Consider the following 23,690-nt stretch of genomic DNA (forward strand, 5'->3'; position numbering starts at 1 on the left):
TTGACTTGCCCTGATACATGCTACTTTCACCCTTTAAGTTTTTAAGTTTTATCCTGCATTCACATTTAATCTTGGGATTGCTAATTAATAACTTTAGTCTGGCAAAGAAGGAATCTATGGAGTCCTTAATGTGAGGAGGGGGCCAAGCACTATATGGTGTACAAGTTTGGTGCCAAAGGAAAGCTACCATCAAAATCAAGCATGATAAACCTGCTGCCCCCTGCACTGAGCATACAGCAGCATGTACTGAGGGAGCAGGGGGGAGGGTGAGACCGTGTAACAGCCTGTAATGCCAGATCACACCTGGGCCAAGGTAGCCCCTCGGGATCATTAGCATAATTTTAAAAGTTGAATTTAGAAGGATGGAAGCCGTAGAGAAGATTACCACAGTCAAGTTCCCTGAATCTGTGAGTAAGTGTCACTGATCTATTATGCTTTATTTGGATTGTAGTTTTCCTTTTAAGCCTCTAGTGTTTTATTAACACAGGGAGACTGTTGGGGGGAAGATCCTTTTTGATGATCCAAATTGCAAGTATCTGGGAAAGAATAGTGCGTTTCTTCTTCTAGGTGTGATAGGTTACACCATTCGTGAAGAGAATGGTAATAAAGTAAGGATTTTCTTTTCTTTTTCTTTTTTTTTTTTCTTTACCCATTTTCAGACTATCCTAAAAGCGCAATATTACACCCTTAAAGGGGTATTCTCGTCTGGGCATTCACATTCAGTTTGATAAATCTGCCATATATAAACATTTCTTCAATTAGATGTTATTAAAAAAAATGTTCCTGTGAGAAGATAATTTATCATATATGTAGTCATTTTGTCCCTTAGAAACGAGATAGCTTTCTCGGATACGGCCACGTCTGCTGTAGGGATTGCACAAAGAAACAAAAGGTTTTTGTATATGAAATGTCCGGGAGTTACTGCATGTCCCACAGCCGTCCTGTGGTAATGATCGCTGAATCCAGGAGGTCAGACAGGACTCAATAGCTCATGTCTGGCCCGCGCTGCCAGAGTGTGACGTGGTCGTATCCGAGGAAGCCATCTCGTTTCTAAGGGACAGGATGACTACATTTATGAGAAATTATCTTCACACAGGAACATTTTTTTTAATAACATCCAATTGAAGAAATGTTTATAAATGGAAGATTAGTGAAACTGAATGTTAATGCCCAGGCGAGAATACCCCTTTAATGTGGGTGGCACATTTTTTGGATCAAAGTGGCTCTGTTTTTGTAATCTCTTTACAACACCTATAATTTATCTAACATTCCACTTAATAGGATTATATTAATTTGTGTTAAACCTTTAGCCATGGCTTTTTCTCCAGCTCAGTTGCAATCTTTTTCCGCACCTGGAAAACGTACAATAGGTAAGAACTTAACCTTTTGGGAGCTGCATAGTGTCTTTATGTAGAGTTTGCTTCTGTTGCCCTGTGCTGCTTCTCTTTAAGATATTTCAGAGCTTAAATTATGAATGAACCATTTCATGATCGAAAAAAGAACACCAAAAACACCCCTGCAGTGCTACTGGTTCCCTGCCTTAACCTGTCATGGGACTGCGCCCAGAAATCTGCATGGCAAAGGAATTGACATGGCATCTTCCTATCTCCAGGCTTGTGTTTCCTTTTATACAAGTCTTTCTGTGTCATGTGGGTATAATTGGAGACCAAGTCCCTTCACAAAACAGACATTCAGCAGAGTATGCAAGATGGTAGATCAAAGCGCATCCCACAAAAGTCCTTTGTGCCTCTCCTCATTATATGTCCATAGATGAGACAAAATCTGACAGAAGTGCTGGTGGCGGCATCTCCGCCGCAGGCATCAGCGACATGTTGTAAAACTACAGGTTTTAATGGGCTTCAGCATGTAGTTCAAAAGCTGTGTGCCTCTCTTCAGAGAGAAAAATCCTCTACTTACGTGATGGTACTACAGGGGCTTGTATACTTTTAGAGGAGTTTATTAAGTGGTTTGTTAGAACCATTTTCAGAAGGCATAAATATGCACAATTGGCCAACTTTGTAAAATGACATATGGTGGAAGGTGACCCCTTCTAAGGGGTTGGAGGACAAGTCTCCTGCAATATAAGAATTGCTCTATCTGAAATTCAGCCTTGTCTGAACTAGAAGCCAATACGACCACATGTTCAGTAGAGCAAGTGGTTACTACATGATTCATTAGTCTTTTCCCCTGTGTCAGCACACTTGTCAATTTACTAAGAATATCACATTTTTATTTTATTAGCTCATCGCCCATCACCACAATGTCCACAGTATTTTTGTGTGGAAAGCATTAATTCCCCATTTATCATAGAGACTCTTGAAGAGGTCTTTGAACCTTAAGCTACATGGCCTATAAAAGAACATAACGTTCTACGAAACCTTCACATGTCGTCCTTGACCAACATGTGAAGAAGCAATTTATTGCTGTTGTGTATTTTTTTTGGGTTTATAGCAAAGCTCAGTTGTTGTTTTTTAATACTGCAGTTAAAGGCTGTCACTGTCATTGGTGGCTCGGTAACTGAGCAAACATTGATAAAAGGCTAGCAAGCATGTGAACATAGCTGAACACCGGAGTATACTACCCAGACATAAGCCAAAAAGAGGCTTGAAGAGGATCTTTCATCCACCTCACACATGTGGTGATTAACATACCATCCTGCTATGTAGATTCATTTTCTTTTTTGGCTCCCATGGTTCCTGAAATATCAGTCTTGCTATTTGGCCATTGTAATCCTCTCTGCTGTCGGAGAAGAGATGCTGGAGCAAAGGAGCAAGTGTTATGCTAATATTCTCTGACACTGGCAGACCGTGGTAGAGAAGATGCTGTTTCCCAACATACAGAGATCACACTGTGCACAAAGACCTCAGTTTCCCTACCACTGTCTGACAGTGTCCAAGAAGATTGGCATAAAACATGCCCCCTCCTCCACCCCAGAATCACTTCTCTGAAATTGGAGATTACATATACTGGGACTGATATCTCTAACTGTGGGGGGAGAAAAAGAAAATTCAAAGTGCGACTGTATAGCAGCCCCTACTGTTTGTTGTGTTCACCTCCACCTTTTGTGAGTTGGTGTAAGGTCGTCTTTATTTTGGGGTAAAATGGGTACATTTCCAGCTCATACATAACCTGATGTCTAAGGCTACATTCACAGGATGTATGCCCGCCGTACCATAGTACGGTGGTCATACATCGGTGCAGGGGATGAGCACTGCTCACCCCCCGCCCCTCTCTATAGAGTAACATAGGGCCCGGCACCGTATTCCGTCAAAAGATAAGACATGTCCTATCTTGCTATGGTACGGCGCCGTAAAGCCATTGAAGTGTATGGGGGACGTATATACACAGTGTATACATCTCCCATATGTTCGTGGGAATGTAGCCTAAAGCTATGGTCAACCTGTGAAAGCGCTAATGACAAAAGAATGTGAATGTGAGTCAACCATGTTTGCAGATACAAAATAATTTTGCAGTTTAATTGAACTGAAAATCCTAAACATTGCTTAAATGGACTCTAAACCAGAAATATATAGCCAAACGAGCAGTACACAAAATTCCTACCATTAGTGATGCTGTAATAAGAGCGCGTAGTAAAGCGCGTCTGTCCTTTTATATGTAATAATAAAAACCTAGTTAAATCCCATTATACTGCTACTTAGTGAGTCAAGCTTTAATTTTTTTTTTTTTTTTCCCCGTTCAGTCGCTCTGTAGCAGTGTATCTGTCGAGTCGCTGCTAATGGCGGCCCGCGTGTAATGCAGCGCCTCTTAAATGAGTGTCTGGGTCCCATCCTAGCGCATCCAGCTAGCTGCAATCATTTCATCCATCGTTGCAGCTCCCATGGCTGTAGCCAACAATAAGCAGAACTGTTCTGCCTGAGTTGCTGGCACTAGGAAATAAAAGATGTGCACAACACCATAATGTGGATGTAATGGCACAACACTGAAGCCTCCGCTCAGTTCCCAATGGGAAAAATAGCATTCCGCTTCTTCTGGAACACGCATTTACTTCACAACGTTACAATTAGACAGTGGCGCAGCGTAAGTCCGTGCCAACGCAGGTGAGGGCACTGTCGTTTTAATGTGCTAAATTTGCTGCATGACCAAGGCTCAAAGATGTGTGCACAGCACCTATATTTTCTGTATTGATATAAAGCCTGTTCACCGATCAGGAGCTCTGCTAATGCTGTCTTCTGACTTCATAAAGGCCTCCATATTAAGCGGATTGTTTCTGTGTAACTATTCCTTTGTGTATGATGTGTGTAACAGAAGGACTGTGAAAAATACATTTATATTCCAGGATTGTACCTCGGCTTGGAACACTAGGGTAGTCTCCTCATTGATATGCTGCTTAACAGCTTAATCTTAAGATGGCAATGCACATGAGCAAAGTTGGACTGGCCCACCAGAGCACCAGAAGATCCTCCTGTGGACCCTGACTGTAACCTATTATTGGACCCGGGAGATACTGCAGAAAATAACCTAATAATAATTTTATTTGGTGGGCCGAAGACGGTGATGGCGATCCTTTTAGAGACGGAGTGCCCAAACTACAGCTAAGACCCATTTATTTATCGCAAAGTGCCAACACAGAAATTTTATTAGTGATTTCTACTCCCTGCTCTTTCACATCTTTCATTCATAATCGCACCCCGAGGACACCGATAAAGCGGAAAATAGAAGAAATTTGGATGATCATTGTAGCTTCCCTCCAGGGTCCCATAAACGGGAAGAATTGTCAGGGCCGGAGCAGGAGCTACAATGGTAATACAGATCTGTCCGCACCTTCCCACTCCTTCAGTAGTCCCAGGTAGCGCTGTCACAAAATGGCTCTGTGCACAACAAGTCCTGGGCTGCTTGGGACTGCAGGAATATACTTGGAGTCCTCTCTGGTGATGGCCTTGGTGCCCACTGAAAGGGCTCTGAGTGCCACCTCAGGCACCCATGCCATAGGCTCGTTACCACTGGCCTAAGATCCCAGTCCAACACTACACGAGTTTAACCCCTCCACGACTGTCACTTAGCAGTATACGTCCAAATTACATATTCCCTGATCTGATCCAGTGGTAATTTATTACTCTCCTCTATGCAACCAGTTAAAGTTACAGTTCTCACACCTACCTTTTATAGTCTTTGCCCATTTTGCCTTTTTTTGTGGCGAAAAAGAAAATGCATCCCACCTCCAGTAGTGGCGTAATAGTGATGGATAAAGTTAAGCTGACGACTGGATTTTATACCAGGATAGCTTTATCTAAGGAGAAGATGGACAGAGGCTGGAGGAGACTGCTGGTTGGTTGGTAAGACTTCAGGATATGTATAAGAGCTCCGCTCTTATCTAGACGTTCCCATACTTGCACTTAGATTTTCCATTTAGTTTGAAGGCCTTTCCATCGCGTTGCATTTTTCTTTTTCAGAGTGACCTGTATGTATTCAGCCTTGAAAATTTACCTTTTTATCCTGGAGATTTTATTTATTGCTAGGGTGACAGAACATTAGTAATGTAGCAATGCCTCTGTGGGCTTGAGAGAAAAGGAAGTATTCAGTAATGGATTGCTAAACTTAACTCACATTCATATGCAAAGAATGTGTACGTTCCTTGAAATGCGGGCGAACGTTTTTCCTTGGAAATCTTTTCTTTTCTAATGTAGCGCCACAGTGTCATTTATTTTACGATGTTCCCGTTTTTTGAATTTTCCCTTGTTAAACAAGTCATTTAAATGGTCACAACATGTAAAGTGCCGGCGTTTTATATAGTGCACGGCTCAATAGCTCTTTGTTAGAACCTGCATGTAATACATCTGACAATAAAGGAACATTAAAAATACTGATGGGAGTTTAGTTAAACCATTATCGAGCAAGTCTCGCTTCCGGACTTCACCAATGCAATTTCCATTTGTTTAACCCTATAGTCATAAGCAGATTTTATGTCTGTAGATGATTACAGGCCTATGAAGGGGTAGTGACAACAATTTAAAGTAAGGATAGCGGGAATAATAAGCTGATCTTTTGCAGTCCAGCTGCTGGAAACACCAATCGGTCAAAAAGAGGGAAGTCCCAGCAATTGTATGGGGGCCCCATTCTCTGGAGCTACAGATGGTGCATGTGTCCTGCCCTTCTCTTCAATTGTATGAAGAAATTGGCAAATACTCTAGTGCTGTATATCGGGTGCTCCCAGATAATGCCTTACAATTGAATAAATGGGACAGGATGCACGTTCCTGGATTGCTGGCGGCTCTGTTCTCGTGATCAGTTGGACTTAGGCGGATCAGCATGTTATCCCCTATCCTGTGAATAGGGGATAACTTAAATATTTGATATAACCCCTTAAAAGTCATCTACCGTTATTCAGTTTTACTGACGGTAGTAATGTATGATATCCAGTGCTCTGTGTCTTCCCTCCCTTGCTAGATCTCTGTACAAGCAGTAACACTGATTCTGTGCCCCATATTCACGTGAATGCCCTGAGTGCTGTTGGCATAATTTCCCATAGCTGATGTCACAACCAGGAAGTCCCGCCCACTTCAGGAAAACCTGAGAGGATATTACACATAGCCTCATTTATCTATTAGCCCTATATCTCGGGATAGGAAGAAGCCAAAAGCATGATACAGGAATCGTTGTCAAATGCTTTCATCAGCCGTTCTATTTTTTTTGTCAAGTAAACTTACATTTGCGCTTTAAAGTCATCCACTGTAACACCATGTTTTGTATTCTTGATATTTAGTCCTTGGACGCACTGGGGGTCATTTACTAAGGGCCCGATTCGCGCTTTCCCGACGTGTTACCCGAATATTTCCGATTTGCGCCGATTTCCCCTGAATTGCCCCGGGATTTTGGTGCACGCGATCGGATTGGGGCGCATCGGCGCTGGCATGCCCGTGACGGAAATGGGGGGCGTGGCCGAAAGAAAATCCGACTGATTCGGAAAAACCGCCGCATTTTAAAACAAAAAATGTGTTGCGGAGCTTGCACTTACCTTCACCCAGCCCGGCTCGGTGTATTCCAGTGCGTTCCAGGGAACTTCAGCGCAGCAGCGCCACCTGGTAGACGTCGGAGGAACTGCCTTAATAAATCCCGGCCGGACCCGAATCCAGCGCAGAGAGCGCGCCGCTGGTTCGCGAATGGACCGGGTAAGTAAATCTGCCCCAATGTTTTAAGAGTGTGTGTGTGTGCATATATATGTATATAATATATTATATTATATTATATATTTTTTTCCCTTAACTAGTTGATATTTTTATTTGAGTTAATGGGCTTTGTGGACATTATGGCAGTCGCTGATCTATTTTCATAGTGTTGATAGGAATAGATGCTAATTTGTCTTACAGGGAGGTGAGTAAGTTATGATTAAAATGACCAGAATGATGCCTTCTAATATCCAGTCTTGGCAGTACATAATTGTAATGGTCGGGATGAATTCTCTATTGCTTGCTCAAACCTTTGGAGTTTTAATACATAAACTGCTCTGTCTCAAGTGCTGGGCCAGACATCGGGGGGTTGTGCATTTCCCTTTTTATTAGGATGTGAAGGAGATTGGAGTGTCATCTGTCACTTTAGCGTCTATAAAGCAAATGACTTCCTTCTAACAAATGTGCTTTGTCTGATACCCTCGCGCACTCTTGAGTCATTGCCCGCCTGATGAAAACTTAATGGCCTTTCAAATGTGGCTTTAATTTTGGAAGTTTATCATAGTCTGTTTTGCTGAGCTCGGCAATGAAAAGCTCATCTGATCATCACAAGTCTGAGTTAGCCTGCGGGAGGTTGAGTGGGCAGCTTCTGTCTCCTGCAAGACTGGCCTCACTATAAAATACTTGTGTAAAATGAAGATCTACCAACTCTTGTGCTTCAATGGTTTTATGTTAAGTATGGGGAAAAGATTAGCTGAGGTCACACCTGTGTTCAGCAGGTACCGTTCCACTTTTCATTATTAATAATGAAAAAAATTGTACTCCAGATTGTGTCTTTTTACTCCACTCTAAATAACGGACATATAATGGAAGGTACAATAAAGTCTATGGGGAACAAAAGGTGTACAAAAGAGTGTAATGGAAAGCACAGATGTCAAGTGGACCTGACTTCACTTACTCATAGATCCAGGCAGCATGACTGCAGTAATCTTCTTTTGTTATCCATGGCTTCCTACCTTCTGAAATATAAATTACTAATGAGCCAGAATTCTGTGGCGTTACCAGAGCCTCTCCGTGTTGCAGATTCACAGGCTGTAACTCTGTCTCGCCCTCCCCCTGCTCCCTCAGAAATAAAGTATTGCCATCTTGAGAAGTGCGGTCATACGTCCTGGTTTTTTTTTTTTTTTTTTTTTACTCCCGACCACCCATCACACTGTGTAAGATTACAGCAGGCAGAATGGGAGGTGGAGACAGTGTAACCACCTTTGAATCTGCAGCATGGAGGGGCTCTGGCAACACCTCATTAGTATAATTTTAAAAGTTTGTTTTTAGAAGGAAGCTACGGATAACAAATATAAGATTGTTGCCACTGTCACAGTACATGATCTATGAGTAAGTGGTTTATCATGGTAGATTTTCTATAAGCTAGAACTGGTACTCAAATTGAGTTTGATACAGAATTGCTCTAGATAGGTTGTCAGTAAGGGTTAATTCTGCTTTACTAGAATTTTCAGCCACATGATCCTGTAGGTTTATTGTATAAAAGCAATACATTTTACCTAGCTCGCCATCCGCGTTTCCTTTCTGTATCTGTTCACTTGCAGAGTCTGGTTTTGCTTTACTAATAATTTCCCGAGAGATTTTCTGCTTGGAGATCATCATCATCTTCCTCCGGGAAGCTGCTGGATGAAGGCACTGCATCGGCCTGGAATTTTATTAACAATCTGTTATTTTTTTTTCCTACCCTTACTGTGGGCGGTTTTTAAAATTAAAAAAAAAAAAAAATTTGTTTTGCTTGTATAAAGATGTGCAATGTATAAACTAGTGTACGGTTAATTGAAGTGTATCTACGTGCGTATAATCTATAGGACACATGCACGCACACTACTGTATGTTTGTGTTGGCAAACAAAAGGGTGGAATGGGAGCCGAGCTTGTGAAATGTGAAGGTCTTCTTTTGAAATCAAGCGGTTTCATGCGTTTTACTCATTGTTTCCATGGTAATGAAAAGTTCCATTTTGATGTATAAATCTGTTGATAACAAGACTTGGATATTCTTTATTTTGTGTGTGTTCTGCGTTGATTTTGTTATTACGGTTTATAGCATCCTCTGTGAGGTCCCCGGGTCCGCTTAGGACGCAGAGGGGAGAAATGCAGTTTGCTTTTACTTTTTATTAAAAGTTTTTATAAAGCAAGTTGTTTTATATATCACTACAGTATTACTTTAAACTTAATTTCTGACAGTTTATTGAACATTGTGTTAAGACGGTTTGCCGATTATAAAGATGGTGAGGTGATCCCGTGTTTGTGGAGGGAAATACTGGCCTGAGTAACTAATCCGCTTTACCCTCTACCAGACAAATAGTTTTTTTTGTTCCCCCCCTCCCCCCATACCTCCTCCCTATGAGGGCCACCATTCTGATTCTGATAGTTTTGGGGTTTTTTTTTTATACCTCCTCCCTATGAGGGCCACCATTCTGATTCTGATAGTTTTGGGGATTTTCTTATACCTCCTCCCTATGAGGGCCACCATTCTGATAGTTTTGGGGTTTTTTTATACCTCCTCCCTATAGGGGCCACCATTCTGATAGTTTTGGGGGGGGGGGGGTTTATACCTCCTCCCTATGAGGGCCACCATTCTGATTCTGATAGTTTTGGGGGTTTTTTTATACCTCCTCCCTATGAGGGCCACCATTCTGATAGTTTTGGGGGGTTTTTTATACCTCCTCCCTATGAGGGCCACCATTCTGATTCTGATAGTTTTGGTTTTTTTTATACCTCCTCCCTATGAGGGCCACCATTCTGATTCTGATAGTTTTGGGGGGTTTTTTTATACCTCCTCCCTATGAGGGCCACCATTCTGATAGTTTTGGGGGTTTTTTTTATACCTCCTCCCTATGAGGGCCACCATTCTGATTTGTTATGGCTGTTGTCTGCAGTTAGACTTTTCACCACATAACACAGGACACAGTTGATAAAATCTCATCAAAGTTCTGTGACTCCGGCGTGCAGAAAAATTTACTGACCAGGCTGCCAGACACAGATGAGCCGGCATAGTTAGTGCCTTCATTTCTCTTCTTCATTGCGGTTTCTTTCATTCAAATGACTCTATAAATGGAAGTAGTTTATCTGCCGCACTCACAAAGAACAGCGCCTTTTATCTTCATGCAAGTGGATGGGATGCCGTCCTCCACCTTGCACCATCTGGGGGACAAATAAGTGAATTATTGTCCGGAAACTTAGCAGAATCCTTGAATGAAAGATTTGCCTGGCCTCATATGGCCATCACTGTGTACAAGGACATATTCATTGCACTCACAATAAGCTTCTCAAAACTTTACTACAGTCATCATATGTTCATCAGTTAGTAACTGGGAAAAAATTATTCTGTGGGTTCCTTTTACTAAAGGAGGGGGACAACATGTGTAAGAGTTTGAGTCCGACCACTCTAACACAAGCTGTATACAAGGATTAATGCCCTTTTATAAAATTAAGTTTAAAGGGTTTGTCCACTTTCAGCAAATAAAGAATTATTTTTTCTTTTTTTGTGCAATAGAAAGTTATAAATTTTTCCACTATACTTTCTGTATCAGTTGAAGGGTTTTCACATCTCTTAACAGGAATCGTCATAGTTTACGTTCTGTGGGCAAAACCAGTCCCTGGTCATGTGATGTCACACAGGTGCATGGCTCGTTATTACACACAGCTCTAATTACTCCCTGTGTTACTACCAAGCCGTGACATCACATGATCAGGGACTGATTTCTATGTACAGGAAGTAAACAATGAAGCTTCCTATTGACAGGAAGCAGAGATCTAGAAAACGGTGCAGAATAGATACAGAAAGTATATTGAAAAATTTTATAACTATTCATTAGTTGCTGAAAATGGGAAAACCCTTTAAAGCCGCTGCAGAAAGTAGGTGAACCAATACAATGTCATCTTGGTTACAAATTTGTGAAGCCTCAATAGAGATGAGCAGACCCGAACTTTAGGTCCTCCGTTTCGCAGTTCTGCCTAAACTGGACATGTTGCTTGATGGGCTGTAGAACAGTCAATTGGGCAGCTTTGTGCCCCTAGCTACTAGGCATGGCTGCTTTTGGCCAGGTGGACCCCTGGTGGACATACCTGATAATCAGAGCCATGTCTATTTGCTAGGGGCATAAAGCTGCCCAATTGACTGTTCTACATCCCATCAAGCAACATGTCCAGGTTAGGCAGAGCTGCGAAATGGAGGACCTAAAGTTCTATTGAAGACTACTTAAGTTTAATGAGGCCTCACAAACTTGTAACTATATTGATATTGTATCGGTTCACCTACTTTTCTAACAGATTGGAGAGTAGCATGTTATTTTTTTTTTTAACCCTTTTTCAATAGTTGGGAATTTCTCCAGATGTTACGGTGTAGGCTGTAGTTTGTGACCACCTGTGGAAACAGGCACATGTGTTGGACCTATCCCATAGACTTCACACTTTGCCCAGGATGGAAGTTGGGTTGGAAATGGGAATTACTTGATATTTCTGCATGATGTAGGGATTCCCATAATGTGCGAGGTGTGCAGCCTGTAGGCTTTTGCCAACAAGAGGGCCAGTTTTCATGAACTTGTCTGTGTAAAGCCAGGTTAACCTAGTGTTTTAAAGTACAACTCGAAAGCATAAAAACTTTTGACTAACTGTGCTCTAAGCAAAATAAACAATTTTGTAATTGACTCTAATTAGCTATCTGCTGGTGTTTAGCAACTAGCAGATGTTTTACCTTGCCCCACCCCTAAGCTGCTGTCCTTTTCTCATGCTTTCTGGTAACCATGGGAATCCATACAAGACAACTGGAGAGGAGACTTGTCTTTTTTTGGGGGCGGAGGGGATTAGAAGTGCAAGATGTCTCACAAGTGTAAGACATCACATGCTTAAGGACGTCCACTTACAAACCTGTTGTCTTGATTCATGTGAAAGGCCTTAGGACCTTGAGTGATGTCACAAGCATGTCACTTGCTGTCCTGATTCATATAAATGTCATTTGTGCTCTGGCCTCCCTGTACTTGGGTGATGTCACAAGCAGGAAGTGCTGCCCACTACAGGAATATCTGAATATGAATTTCACTTGATGACGATCACATGGTTTGTATGGCTCTTGCAATGAAAACAAAACCCTTAGATGTATTATTTAAAAAAAAACTACCGAAAACTTTTTGTGATGCCTTTGCTTACAGAAATTTGATAAATTGAATTTATTCACTAGGATATGTTCAGTTCAATAATATTTATATCATAAATATATTTTTGAATATCTTTTCTTTACAAATGTAAGTGTTCTGAAAACTTTCATGCCCACAGGGAATTAAAATTCCCCATAGACTCCCCACAAGCGCTCTGTATTTTGCTGACTGTTGCCGTGTTTGTTGATGAGAAAGTGTGAATACTCTGGGGCTTCCCTCATATCTCATCGGAAGTTTTTATTTTTTTTTATATTTTCTTCTGAAGGGAGCGATTCTGGGAAGCGGAGGAATCAATAATTTGCCATCTTTGTGTAGTTTGAACAAAAGCCCTAAAACTATATAAAAGAATTTTGTTTTTTAGTTTTGATGCTGAGCAGTTATTGAATTTTTTTCAGAGCACATCTATTTGATGACTATATCGCACTTATTGAAAGTGTTGCTTTATGATTCGAGTGTTCCTGTTTCACCAGAGCTTTTTGTCTGGTTGTTGTATGTATATTGCTTATTAATCTGCGGTAAAGTACGTAGTATTTCTGTGATGTGTGAATCCTTGTAAATGTGATGTAATACGTACAAAATACAGTGGGCTGACAAATGATGAATGGCTGACTATTGGCTGACTGACGGGTATGGCCTCCCGCTGGTTCTGGTCTTCCTAGATGGTGTGTGTGTAGCAGCCACGGCACGGCCATGTAAATGGATGACAGTATTGCCCGTTGAAATGAATGTGGCCGTATGCTACCCGTTTGTACTGTATGGCTAGTGTACAGCCATTTTCATAATGGCCTAAATACATGTATTCTAACTATACTAATACTAACAATTCCTAGAACCGCTTCTGTCAGCAATAATTGAACTGGAGAACTGTGGAAATGAATTTAATTTCCAGAATTAGAGCTGTACTTTGATCTCACGGCACAGCCTCTCCCCTCATCTCTATGTAAGAGCTGTATCAGGCTTCTGGTTGGCTCTTACAGCAGAAGGCTACTGAGCAGTTTCCAGCTACAATCCTGGAATATAAATGCCTTTTTCACAGTCCTGCTGTTACCAACATGCACACAAGGTTACAGAGATCATCAGGGCAAATAACTTTGGTCAAAATTGCTCATCAACTTACTTTGGATTGTCTGACCAGTCCTCTATAGAGTCCACCCTAAATTATGAACCCAACCTAGATATGTTAGTCTCTACTTTAAATTATATAAAATTAACAGCCCCCAAATCCATTCTATAAATTATTTTATTTTATTTACAGGTACACTGGGTAGAACAGCAAGTGGCGAAGAAAAGAAGGAAAAGGGATATTTTTACAGAACCAACAGACCCGAAGTTTCCGCTGCAGTGGTATCTGGTAAGTTTGTCAATATTTTAGCATATTTAACGTATTAAGACACTTTGTTAAATTTCTGTCTGAAAGTATATTACTGTGTAGCCTCTTAAAAACACACTTTGTACCCTGCCCCCCTGCGGCGAGGAATGCGCCTGGTAATGATAATTGCTTTCTCCAGTATGCGGTCTCTTGCCTTGTTTAGCACGCACACACAGGCACACACCAGAGATCTAGGAAGGTATTTTGTTGTTGTTGTCTTCAGTGTAGAGTGGTTTGAGCTGCACTTGTGTCTTCTTTAGACCTGGAGAAAAATAAGTTCTCACCTGTCATGGCCTTTGTCTGACTAGTAACATAGTGGGTGGGGAATAACGTGCAAAGTACAGCGCTCGGGTCAAAACAAAAGTGGCTACAATCTTGTCAAACAAAATAATATATACTGTATATTTATTAACAACGAAGAGAGAAATGTATAAGCCCTGTAAAAATGCTTTGATACTGCGTTTATACACAGATTTCTGATTTTGGTGCCTGAGGATTAATGCACATGGATACCTTATAGGATTTTCTCCTTCCATCATGCAGAATAATACGCTGGATGTATAGAAGTTTACCAGCCCTACTACGGCTCACATCTGTTAGGTCTTCTGTTATTTCTTTAGTTTTTCTCAGCCAATACAAGGCACACAGAACAGGTGCAAGCCTTTCCATTATACCTCTGTATAGTTACTGAAAAGACTTGCACCTTATCTGTTCAGCCACTCCTGTGTAACATGCGACGATGTTACAGTCACATAGTCAGGGAGTCTTTTTTCCAATTACGGACGCCTTGTAGGCACTTGGAGACTTATAGCCATTGATGCACCGCTAGAGGATTCTGGTAAATATGCAAACGGAATTTCCAGGTTGGGACAAAAATAACAATGCCTCTTTTTGTTAACTTGAAAGTCAGCCCCCTACTTCTAAAGACCTAGGAATTATTCTTCCTAGTCATTGGGCATTGGCATTTTGCTAGAACTTGAGCAATATCAGCCACATTGCGGTCGGGAGGTCCTTTACACTCTTTATGATGGAGCCACAGGTTGAACATGGGTCCTGGCGATTCACTATCGCTATGGGACTGATGGAAGTAGCAGAGTACAGTGCTGTGTTATCTATGGTCCTTTCAAGATGCATGCTTGATTTTACAGCTCCATCAACTATGGAGAGCAGCGCCCCTTCTTCCATTACCAGTCCTGTTGTCAAACATCCAATAACAGATTGTTATCCCCTATCTCGCCCCTAGTGCACAAAAAATGTGCTGAAAAACGTCCCCTCGGCTTATACACGAGTAAATACTGGGGGAGTATAAAAATACTTTAAAAATAATAAATTTACATACTCACCCTCCGGTGGCCTCGATGTGCAGCGCTGCTCCCCCGCTGTCCGCGCGGCTCGTCTTCTGGCTTTCCGGCTCCTCTTCTTTCTTCTCTAATATCATGCTGGGCGCCACCATGTTTTTCCCCCGGGCGGTGCCTAGTATGATGTCGGCAGCGGCGCGAGCAATGAGCGCCCAGCACGATGTTGGAGAAGAAAGAAGAGGAGCCAGAAGAAGAGCCGCGCGGACATCGGGGGAGCAGCGCTGCACATCGGGGCCACCGGAGGGGGAGTATATAAGTTGTTTGTTTTTGTTTTTTTAATGCTGGGCAGGCTTTATACTACTGGCGGCAGGCTGGGCTGGCTGTATACTACTGGGGGCAGGCTGGCTATATACTGGGGGGTCTGTGACAATGCATTTCCCACCCTCGGCTTATACTAGAGTCAATATGTTTTCCCGGTTTTTGGTGGTAAAATTAGGGGTCTCGGCTTATACACGGGTCGGCTTATACTCAAGTATATACGGTACATGCTTTGCTTGTGCATGCAATGTAATTGAGTTATAACATAGGACTAGAGTAGTAACTGAGGTTTTCTGGAATGATATCACATTTATCTCGCATTGTTATTGAAATGAGAGAAGTTAATAAGAATTGCTGGTCTCTTGGTTCCTGTGTATTCTTCTGCCAGACAAGGTTACGTTACATGCTCTTACCTACAATTAGCAAGAATTTACCTCCGAGAGGTTGAACTTCTCTAAACCACTGACTTGGCACTTGCACTGCCAAAAAATATTGCTTATGAGAAAAATGCTTATACCCTTAGAGACACAACAGCCATTGAATATATGTATTTTTTTATGTTTTTCCCATTAAAATGAAATTGCGCTTTGTGCCTCATCCTTGGTGATTTACTATGCCAACGTTGTAAGCTTTCCTTAGAGAGCTGAAACATCTGGCTTGCAGAGATGTCAGGGTAAATTAGGTTAAATCAAGTGCAAGTTTTGTGTAAAGTGGTATACAGGAAAATCTGCTGCTACATTGTGTATATTCTGTTTATAACTGGTTACTTGCCTATTTATAGGCCACTTTTATTTCCATGTATACCTTATACCTTTCATAACCCAAATTTGCTTAAAATGTTGCACTTGCCTATACTTAGACCATGTAAAGCAGGTAAGGGTGCTGCATGTATGACAAATTATTTGTCAATGGTAGAAATGAGCAGACTCTCAGGTCAGCTGGCCCAACCCGAACCCAACCAGTGGATCAGCACATCTCTAATCAAATCAATTTGGGGCTTTTTCAAAGTTGAAACTTTGCACAGAAACCAAAGTTTTTTTTTTCTTCTTCTTCTTTGTATTGTTGACTTTTATTGTTTTACTAGAACGCCCAGTCCTAAAATGCCATAAATTCCCAATATGTACGGTCCCTGGCTCAAGGGGACGTGGTGTCTGGATATTAAAGTGCATTGTTCAAATTCACGCTTCATAAATTGGGGTATGAATTTTTAGATTGCTTGCTCAGCAGCTTTTATCCCATCAAGAAATACATTCATATTAAAAATACTATTAACTTAATGTTCACAATGACTCCCTCCAGCAGTAATGGGATTAAAATATGATCTGTCCCTGTGAGGAGCATGGCATGTTTTAATCGATCAGAATTTCCCTTTGAAAACCTTCCCTAACCTTGAGTATTAGAAGAAAAGTGATCACTGCAGTCCTGGCGTGTATATTGGGTCCAATCGTAAAGATGGCAGTCAATATTTCATCTTGATTCTCGCTCACATTATGAAAAACATTTTTTGTTAATATTTTAACCTGCAACCAAAACATCCTGCATTTATATGAGCATTTAAGATGTGCAGTTAAAATAATAATAATTCTTTATATAGCGCACACAGATTATGCAGCGCTGCACAAAGCATGTCAAATTGGTCCTTGTCCCCATGGGGCTCACAATGTAAACAACCTAACAGTATGTTTTTGGAGTGTGGGAGGAAACCGGAGTACCCTGAGAAAACACATGCAAACATGCAAACACGGAGAGAACATACAAACTCTTTGCAGATGTTGACCTGGGTGGGAATCGAACCCAGGACCCCAGCGCTGCAAGGCAGAAGTTCTACTAATTTAACCTTTAGGAAAACTTTGTGTAAGGCTTTATTCACAGAGCCTCGAATAGAAAATGTATGTAATTCAGGTTCTATTCACACGACTAGAATTTATATGCAACATATGTATAACGTGCTGTGCTAAACTACGCAGTTCGGTTTGATTCCTATCTGGTACTGAGATGACCCAATACATTCTAGTTGTTTAAAACGTACACACAGTAGTCCTATTTAGTTGGCTTTATCAGGCTCCATTTATAAATTGCAGTTCTCACAGAGCATTGTGGAGTTGGAGTTTTCTCACATGGAGTTGGAGATTCTGTTCCCACAGATTCATTGCTCAGACCAGAGGACATTATAGAGCAAGACTGCAGAAGCCCAATGTAATGCTTCCCTCTCCTAGCTCCTGTTCACTCTTCCCCCTCCATAGACATCAATGTAATATGATGTCTCCAGGAGTCCAGTATGTCTTGGCCTGTCGAGACTGATTTAGAAGAGACTTCTCCTGAAGTGTTACCGGAGGGTAGAGCCTGATTAATGAAGAAAGGCATTTTCTCTAATAAAACATATCCCAAAGTTTTGTACATTTTGACTGTACAATTGATTTATGCAAAGTGTGAATAGTTTTTGACTGTGTTAGTATTTCAGGCCGTGCTATTTAATTAAACTTCTGCTAGTCCATCACACGGAAGTCTATTAGAATTGCCAGATGATTCAGTCTTTAATAATGTTGAAGGGTTTAATGGAATGTCAGGATTTCATCAATTGCTGGGTCATAGCCTTAATTCAACAGTTTAGGTCTTATTGGTGCATTTATAAACTTTTCATACCAGAGTTTTGTAACCTCATTTTTGCTTTTTAGTATGATGTAAATCGTCATGATTTACACGTGAAAGAAGCCTGGGCTCAGGGTTACACGGGGAAAGGCGTTGTGGTCTCCATCCTGGATGATGGCATTGAAAAGAACCACCCGGACCTGCAAGAGAACTATGTAAGTGGATATCATAATGGATCATGTCACTATATTATACTGGTACATGGAATGTTCTCTATATTGCTCTTTAATGATTCTTCTGCATGAATAGAATTAATTGGATGACTTTATTTGCTAAATATAAAGACTGTAAAGACTGTAGAATATGCAACTTTTTTTTTAGGGTTTTCATTGACTAATGAATATGTGTATTATGACATTGTACCAATGGTACTGATGTGTAATTGTGAAGAGACAGCGTTAGGAATAAGCTCTTCCAGGTTTATATTCTGGCTTTGCCGCAGAGAAGGATCCCCCTCATTAGAGACGTTATGCATAACATCAGTCAGGATGATAAACTGCAGTCATTTTATAGTAATGGCCAAATTCTAGGCGAAAACCATGATTTGTATTGCATTCAGTGATTTGTAAGGAAAGGTCTAAGGTCCTGGTCAAATTGCAAGACAAGTCATTGGTGCTCCTGGGAGTGCAGTTTACCTTATTATATATTCTTATAAATATCCTTAGAAATAATCTTTGTCTTGCAAGAAGAAAGTTGTTTAGTCCTCCTACACACCTCCTTTGACAGCATTATGTAAACTTTCGGGGGTAGTCCCTTACCGCCAGGTCCCTTTAAATTTAGCTTTTTCATTTTTCACTACCCATGTTCACAAATCTATAACTTATTATTCCATGTAAAGAGCTGTTTGAGGGCTTGTTTTCTGCGTAATGAATTACGCTTTGCAGGGACTGTATATAATATTCCATGCCATGTATTGGGGAGCAGGAAAAATAAAATCCCAAATGCCGTGAAATTGGCAAAAAAAATGCGTTGGTGCCATTTTCTTGGGCTTGGTTTTCAGCTTTCGCTGTCGCCTCAAATGATATCCCTCCCTTATTCTTTGGGCCAGTGCAATCACGGGGATGCTAAATTTATATGGGATTTAATGAGTTTTCATACATTTAAAAAAAAATTAAACCTTCTGTACAAAATAAATCTTCATTTCCCCATCTTCTGGCGCTAATAACTTTTTCATACTTCTCTGTAAGAAGATGTGTGAGGTGTCTTTTTTTTTTTTTTTTTTGCAGGACGAGCTGGCATTTTCTTTGCTCTTATGAGGACTTTACAGCCTTTTGATAACTTTTTATTACATTTTTTTATATGTTGAAAAATGAGGGGAAAAGTGGCATTTCCGACATTTGGGCGACATTTTCCATTACATGCCGGGAACAACTGTTATTATATTTTGATAGATGGGGGCATTTTGGGATGCAGCAATACCAAAAATGTTTGACTTTTATGGGGGGTTTTTATCATTTCTCTGGAAATGGAGGTGGTTTTAAATTTTTATGCATTTATTTATTTACTATTTTACGACCCCCCTAGGGTACTTTAACCCCAGGTTGTCTGATCCTAAGATATAAAATATAATATGTGTTTTACTGATCATTTTATTATGATGTCACTGTCACATTGTAACAAATCATCAGAAATTATACAGCCTCGGGGTCTTACAAAGAACCCAAGCTGTCATGGCGACAGGTCAGTTGCTCTCAGATGATGTCACGGGGAGCTACGATCAAAGCAAAGTTGGCGGGTGTTACCGGTAACACCCGATGGGTGATTGCTGCAATATGCAGCAAACAGCCACCTTGCATGGAGAGAGCTCAGCCCGTGACGCACTAATATTTATTTTGTTTCATTACATTGTGTTACAAACATATTGGTTGTAACGCCAGAACTGATTCCTCAGAAAATGACTATGAAATGACATTATGTTCTATTGTTACTAGAATGTTACTATGATTAGCTAGGAAGCTAATGTGACAATCAAAATGCTGCATTCTGTAAGATGTGCATGCATTTATAGGTGTCTGTCTACTCATAATTATAGTACATCACTGCCGAGTTTCCAACTTCTTCATCCTCTCAAGCTTGATAAAACTGGGAAAATGATTTATGCATTTGTAAAAACAAACAAATGCAAATTCTCTCTCCAAAAAGAGGACGATGTGCCTCTGGTGCCATCTGTTGGAGGTGTATGCCCACTCGTTCCTGCAGAGCAGATCACTGGTTGATTGGGTGAGGTTATTTTAAAGGGGTTGGCCAGTATTTTTTAGTAATTGCCAGCTTTCTTGAATTTTGGGGGCTGGCGTCAAGGTACTGGGACCGGGCCATTGCACTGAATATGGAGCCATCTGCCTCTGGCTAAATACAGTAGGATATGTCGGCTTAAGTAGCTCCGAGGATATTGATTTAAAATGGTGAAAAATTCTCTGCTTTACTGTTATACATTAGTACCCAGGATTGGCATAAAAAGGGTATTGGGCCATGCAAAAGCTGATTTGGGGAAAAGGATAAGCAAATAATATTTTGTTGTGTCTTTGTCATCTCATGAGAGGTAGTTCTCCATATCCAACCCTTTAACAGTCTTGCAACATGACTAGGATGTAAACCACACCAAATGTTCATGGGCAGGCAGCTGTTTTGGGGTTCTTGCCCCTCATCAGTGTAAAGAAGGGAGAAGAGCATGTCTTTGGCTCTAAAATCCATCTATGAATGGACAAGTTAGTAAGAAATATTTTGCATAGCCTGACCATACAGTTTCAGAAGTTGTCTCCTTGGTCCAGACTGTGAAATTGGTTTTATTGTTACTTTGACCTATAGTAGTAAATAGACATTTACAAGGTGACTTATTGTAATTTATTTCCCCGGCATGTGTGTTTAATGAAGAGTTGAATAATGCATGGTTACACATTCGTCTGCCTGGTAAGGAAAAGGAACCAGAAAAAAAGGATTGATTATTGATCTCTGTGAACTATTCTATGGAGACATTTGCCGCAGTGCACTTGAAATTTATTAGAAAGGAGCCATTAGGTTGATGAAAAAGTGAATGCACTCGGATATCTTGATTCTTTTACAGCAGTCGGCTGAAAGAAGAAACAAATGAGCTGGTAGAGAGCTGATAAGAGGAAGTGATGTATATGCCTGTCACTTTAATTGACAATGATTCTATTGTGTGTGTTTGTTTTATCTGTTACAATTGTCTTTCTGCAGGACCCAGCTGCCAGCTATGATGTCAATGACCAAGATCCCGATCCACAGCCTCGATATACTCAGCTCAACGATAACAGGTAGGTCCTTTTGTGGTAGGGAGCGTTGGTCTGACCAGAAAAAAACTTGCATGCAGAGGCACTGCAACTTGCTCCTTTTATACATTTGAAACCAAAAATAAAATATGTTACACATTTAAATGGATCTACCATCTCTCCCTGAGCATTGTAATATGTTGGCAACATGTTGTAGAGAAATGCACTATGATTTTCAAAATGCCTACATCCATGATCCATGTGTGTCCATGATGCAGTTTCTGAGAAATTCACATTTTATTCTGTATGCTAATGAGGTAGTAGGTGCATCTGAAGCTCTGCTGTCCCTGCCAGGACCACTGACAACTGTCTGACCACAAGGATATTTGACTTGTAAGATGCATGGGTTGGCACAGGAGGGTAGTGGTACAGGCAGGAATAGCAGGCCCTGGATCCACCAACTGCCTCATTAGCATACTGATTAACTCAGGAATGTATTGTGAATTGCAAAATGAATAGAATTAATGATACTATGTTGGGAATCACAGTGAATATCTCTACAACATGCTGCCAGCTGATTAGAACACTTGGTGCAGGTGGTAGACTCCTTTAAACCCCTTAACACAATATGAAGTACATGTATTCTATAATACATTGCGGCTGTATGAAAAGGACTCGCAGGCCCACTTCATTCATGGTGAGTATTGGCTAGATGACCCAATCGCAGCGTTAAGCATATACCTGCTGCGGGAATCTGGTAAATGCCGCCGATGCATAGGTGCTGCCATCTTGGATTGGGTGATGACATGATCCAAGATGGGAGTGCCCACGCGCTGCTGGGTTTTTCCTGATTCCAGCAGCAGGTAAATGGTTAACGCCCGCAATCTGTGCAAGCACTGATCGAGTATGTGAGAGGTGGATATTGATAAGTCAGTACGAGACTTCAGAACCTGTCATTGGGCAGGATCTATAACTCTGTCGTAGGCACATAGATCCATAGCAAATTCTCCATATACTGCAATACTGTAGAATTTCAGTATACGTTAGGAATAATCAGACCCCCAAGGTTTAAAGTACCTTTGGGGGGTCTTTTTTAAAGGAATTTTTTTTAAAAAAAAAAGTAAAACCTTTTTTTAAAAAAAAAATAAAAAATCCTAAAAGTTGAAATCGCTCCCATTTCCCTACAACTGATTAAAAAAAAATAAACTCCTAACTAAAACCATAAATGTTGGGTATTGCTGTGTCCCAAAATGGCCCATCTATAAAAATAGAAAAACAGTTAATCTCTGTGGTGAACCCTGTAACGGTAAGTCCCCAGAATCCGGCATCGCCACTTTTTTGATGTTTTTATCAAATTTTTTATAAATGGTGATCAAAAGGTAATTCAGTCCCCAAAATGGTAGCAATGTAAACATTACATCACGCAAAAAAATTACACCTTTATAAAGGTATGCCATAGAATAAAATGGTTATTGGGGTCAGAATAGGGCAAAATGAAGAAATGTTTTCATACAAAAAGTTTAATAGATTAAAAAAAAAAAGTTAATAAATAATACAAATAAACAAATACCTATACAAATTACCGAATGAAGTAGACGTATGCTTTCGAGCACACAGCGTCCACAAGAAAATGCTGCAAATGCGTTTTTTTCCCCCCATACAATATCATTGCATTTTGGAATTTTTTTCCAGCTTCCCAGTAACTGGCATGGATTATGAAATGCTGTCACCAGAAAGTACAATTTGTTACACAGAAAACCAGTCCTACTCCAGCTCTGTACGGGGAGTGAAAAATGGAACGCAAAAAACGAAAATGGCTTGGTCCTTTAAGGGGTTAAAGTAGTCCTATAAAGAAGACGCAGCCTTCCTTATGTGTACCCTCACCCGACTTTCAGAAGTGCAGTCTTTCCTCTGCTCTCCATCTTGCTTTCAATTTAGCCTCTGCTATCTTGTATGCTATATTTTTATTCCCATGTTGCTTCAGCATTGCATCTTAGGCACCATCTCTGCTGTACTTGGAAGTGCGCTATCGTTATGCACACCATAAGCATACAGTCAGGGAGGCTGAGCTGTGAACCCCTTATTGATAACCTGTGGAGGATGTGTGTTGTGCTACAGTCCATCACACAGGAAGGTATCGGGCTGTTAATAGACGGCACATAGATCTTCACATACTATAGTAGATTCACACTTTATAGAACTGCCCCCCCCCCCCAATACTCCTGGATCCATTAAGCTATCTATATCAGAATTGCCGGAACCCAGTTGACTCCTAATGTTTGTGCAGACTACGTGTCTGCAGTTTTGATATAAAGAATGGGGAAATTTGTAACTGTGTGAACAAAAGCCTGAAAACACATTTACTTATGCTTTGATTTTGTAAAATAAAAATCTCTCCTGCTGTTTTTGTTCTGCCACCGTGTTGCTATGCATCTAGCAGTAAGGACCAGGGGGTCGCAGTTCATCCAGAACAAATCGGAGTAAAAAGTA

The 23,690-nt window shown here is 40.8% G+C and overlaps 1 protein-coding gene across 4 annotated transcripts in view; it reads left to right on the forward strand.

Moving 5' to 3' along the window:
- The window catches only part of FURIN (furin, paired basic amino acid cleaving enzyme), a 123,042-nt gene that overhangs the window by 66,163 nt on the left and 33,189 nt on the right, over positions 1-23,690 (forward strand). For all 4 annotated transcript variants that reach the window (XM_072148411.1, XM_072148414.1, XM_072148412.1 and 1 more), the window contains exons 4-6: positions 13,595-13,690; positions 18,000-18,128; positions 21,169-21,245. In XM_072148411.1, the coding sequence (XP_072004512.1) occupies positions 13,595-13,690; positions 18,000-18,128; positions 21,169-21,245 (302 nt within the window). The remainder of the gene's footprint in view (positions 1-13,594; positions 13,691-17,999; positions 18,129-21,168; positions 21,246-23,690) is intronic.

This window comes from Engystomops pustulosus, chromosome 4, assembly GCF_040894005.1.
Source record: "Engystomops pustulosus chromosome 4, aEngPut4.maternal, whole genome shotgun sequence".
NCBI classification, from domain to species: Eukaryota; Metazoa; Chordata; class Amphibia; order Anura; family Leptodactylidae; genus Engystomops; species Engystomops pustulosus.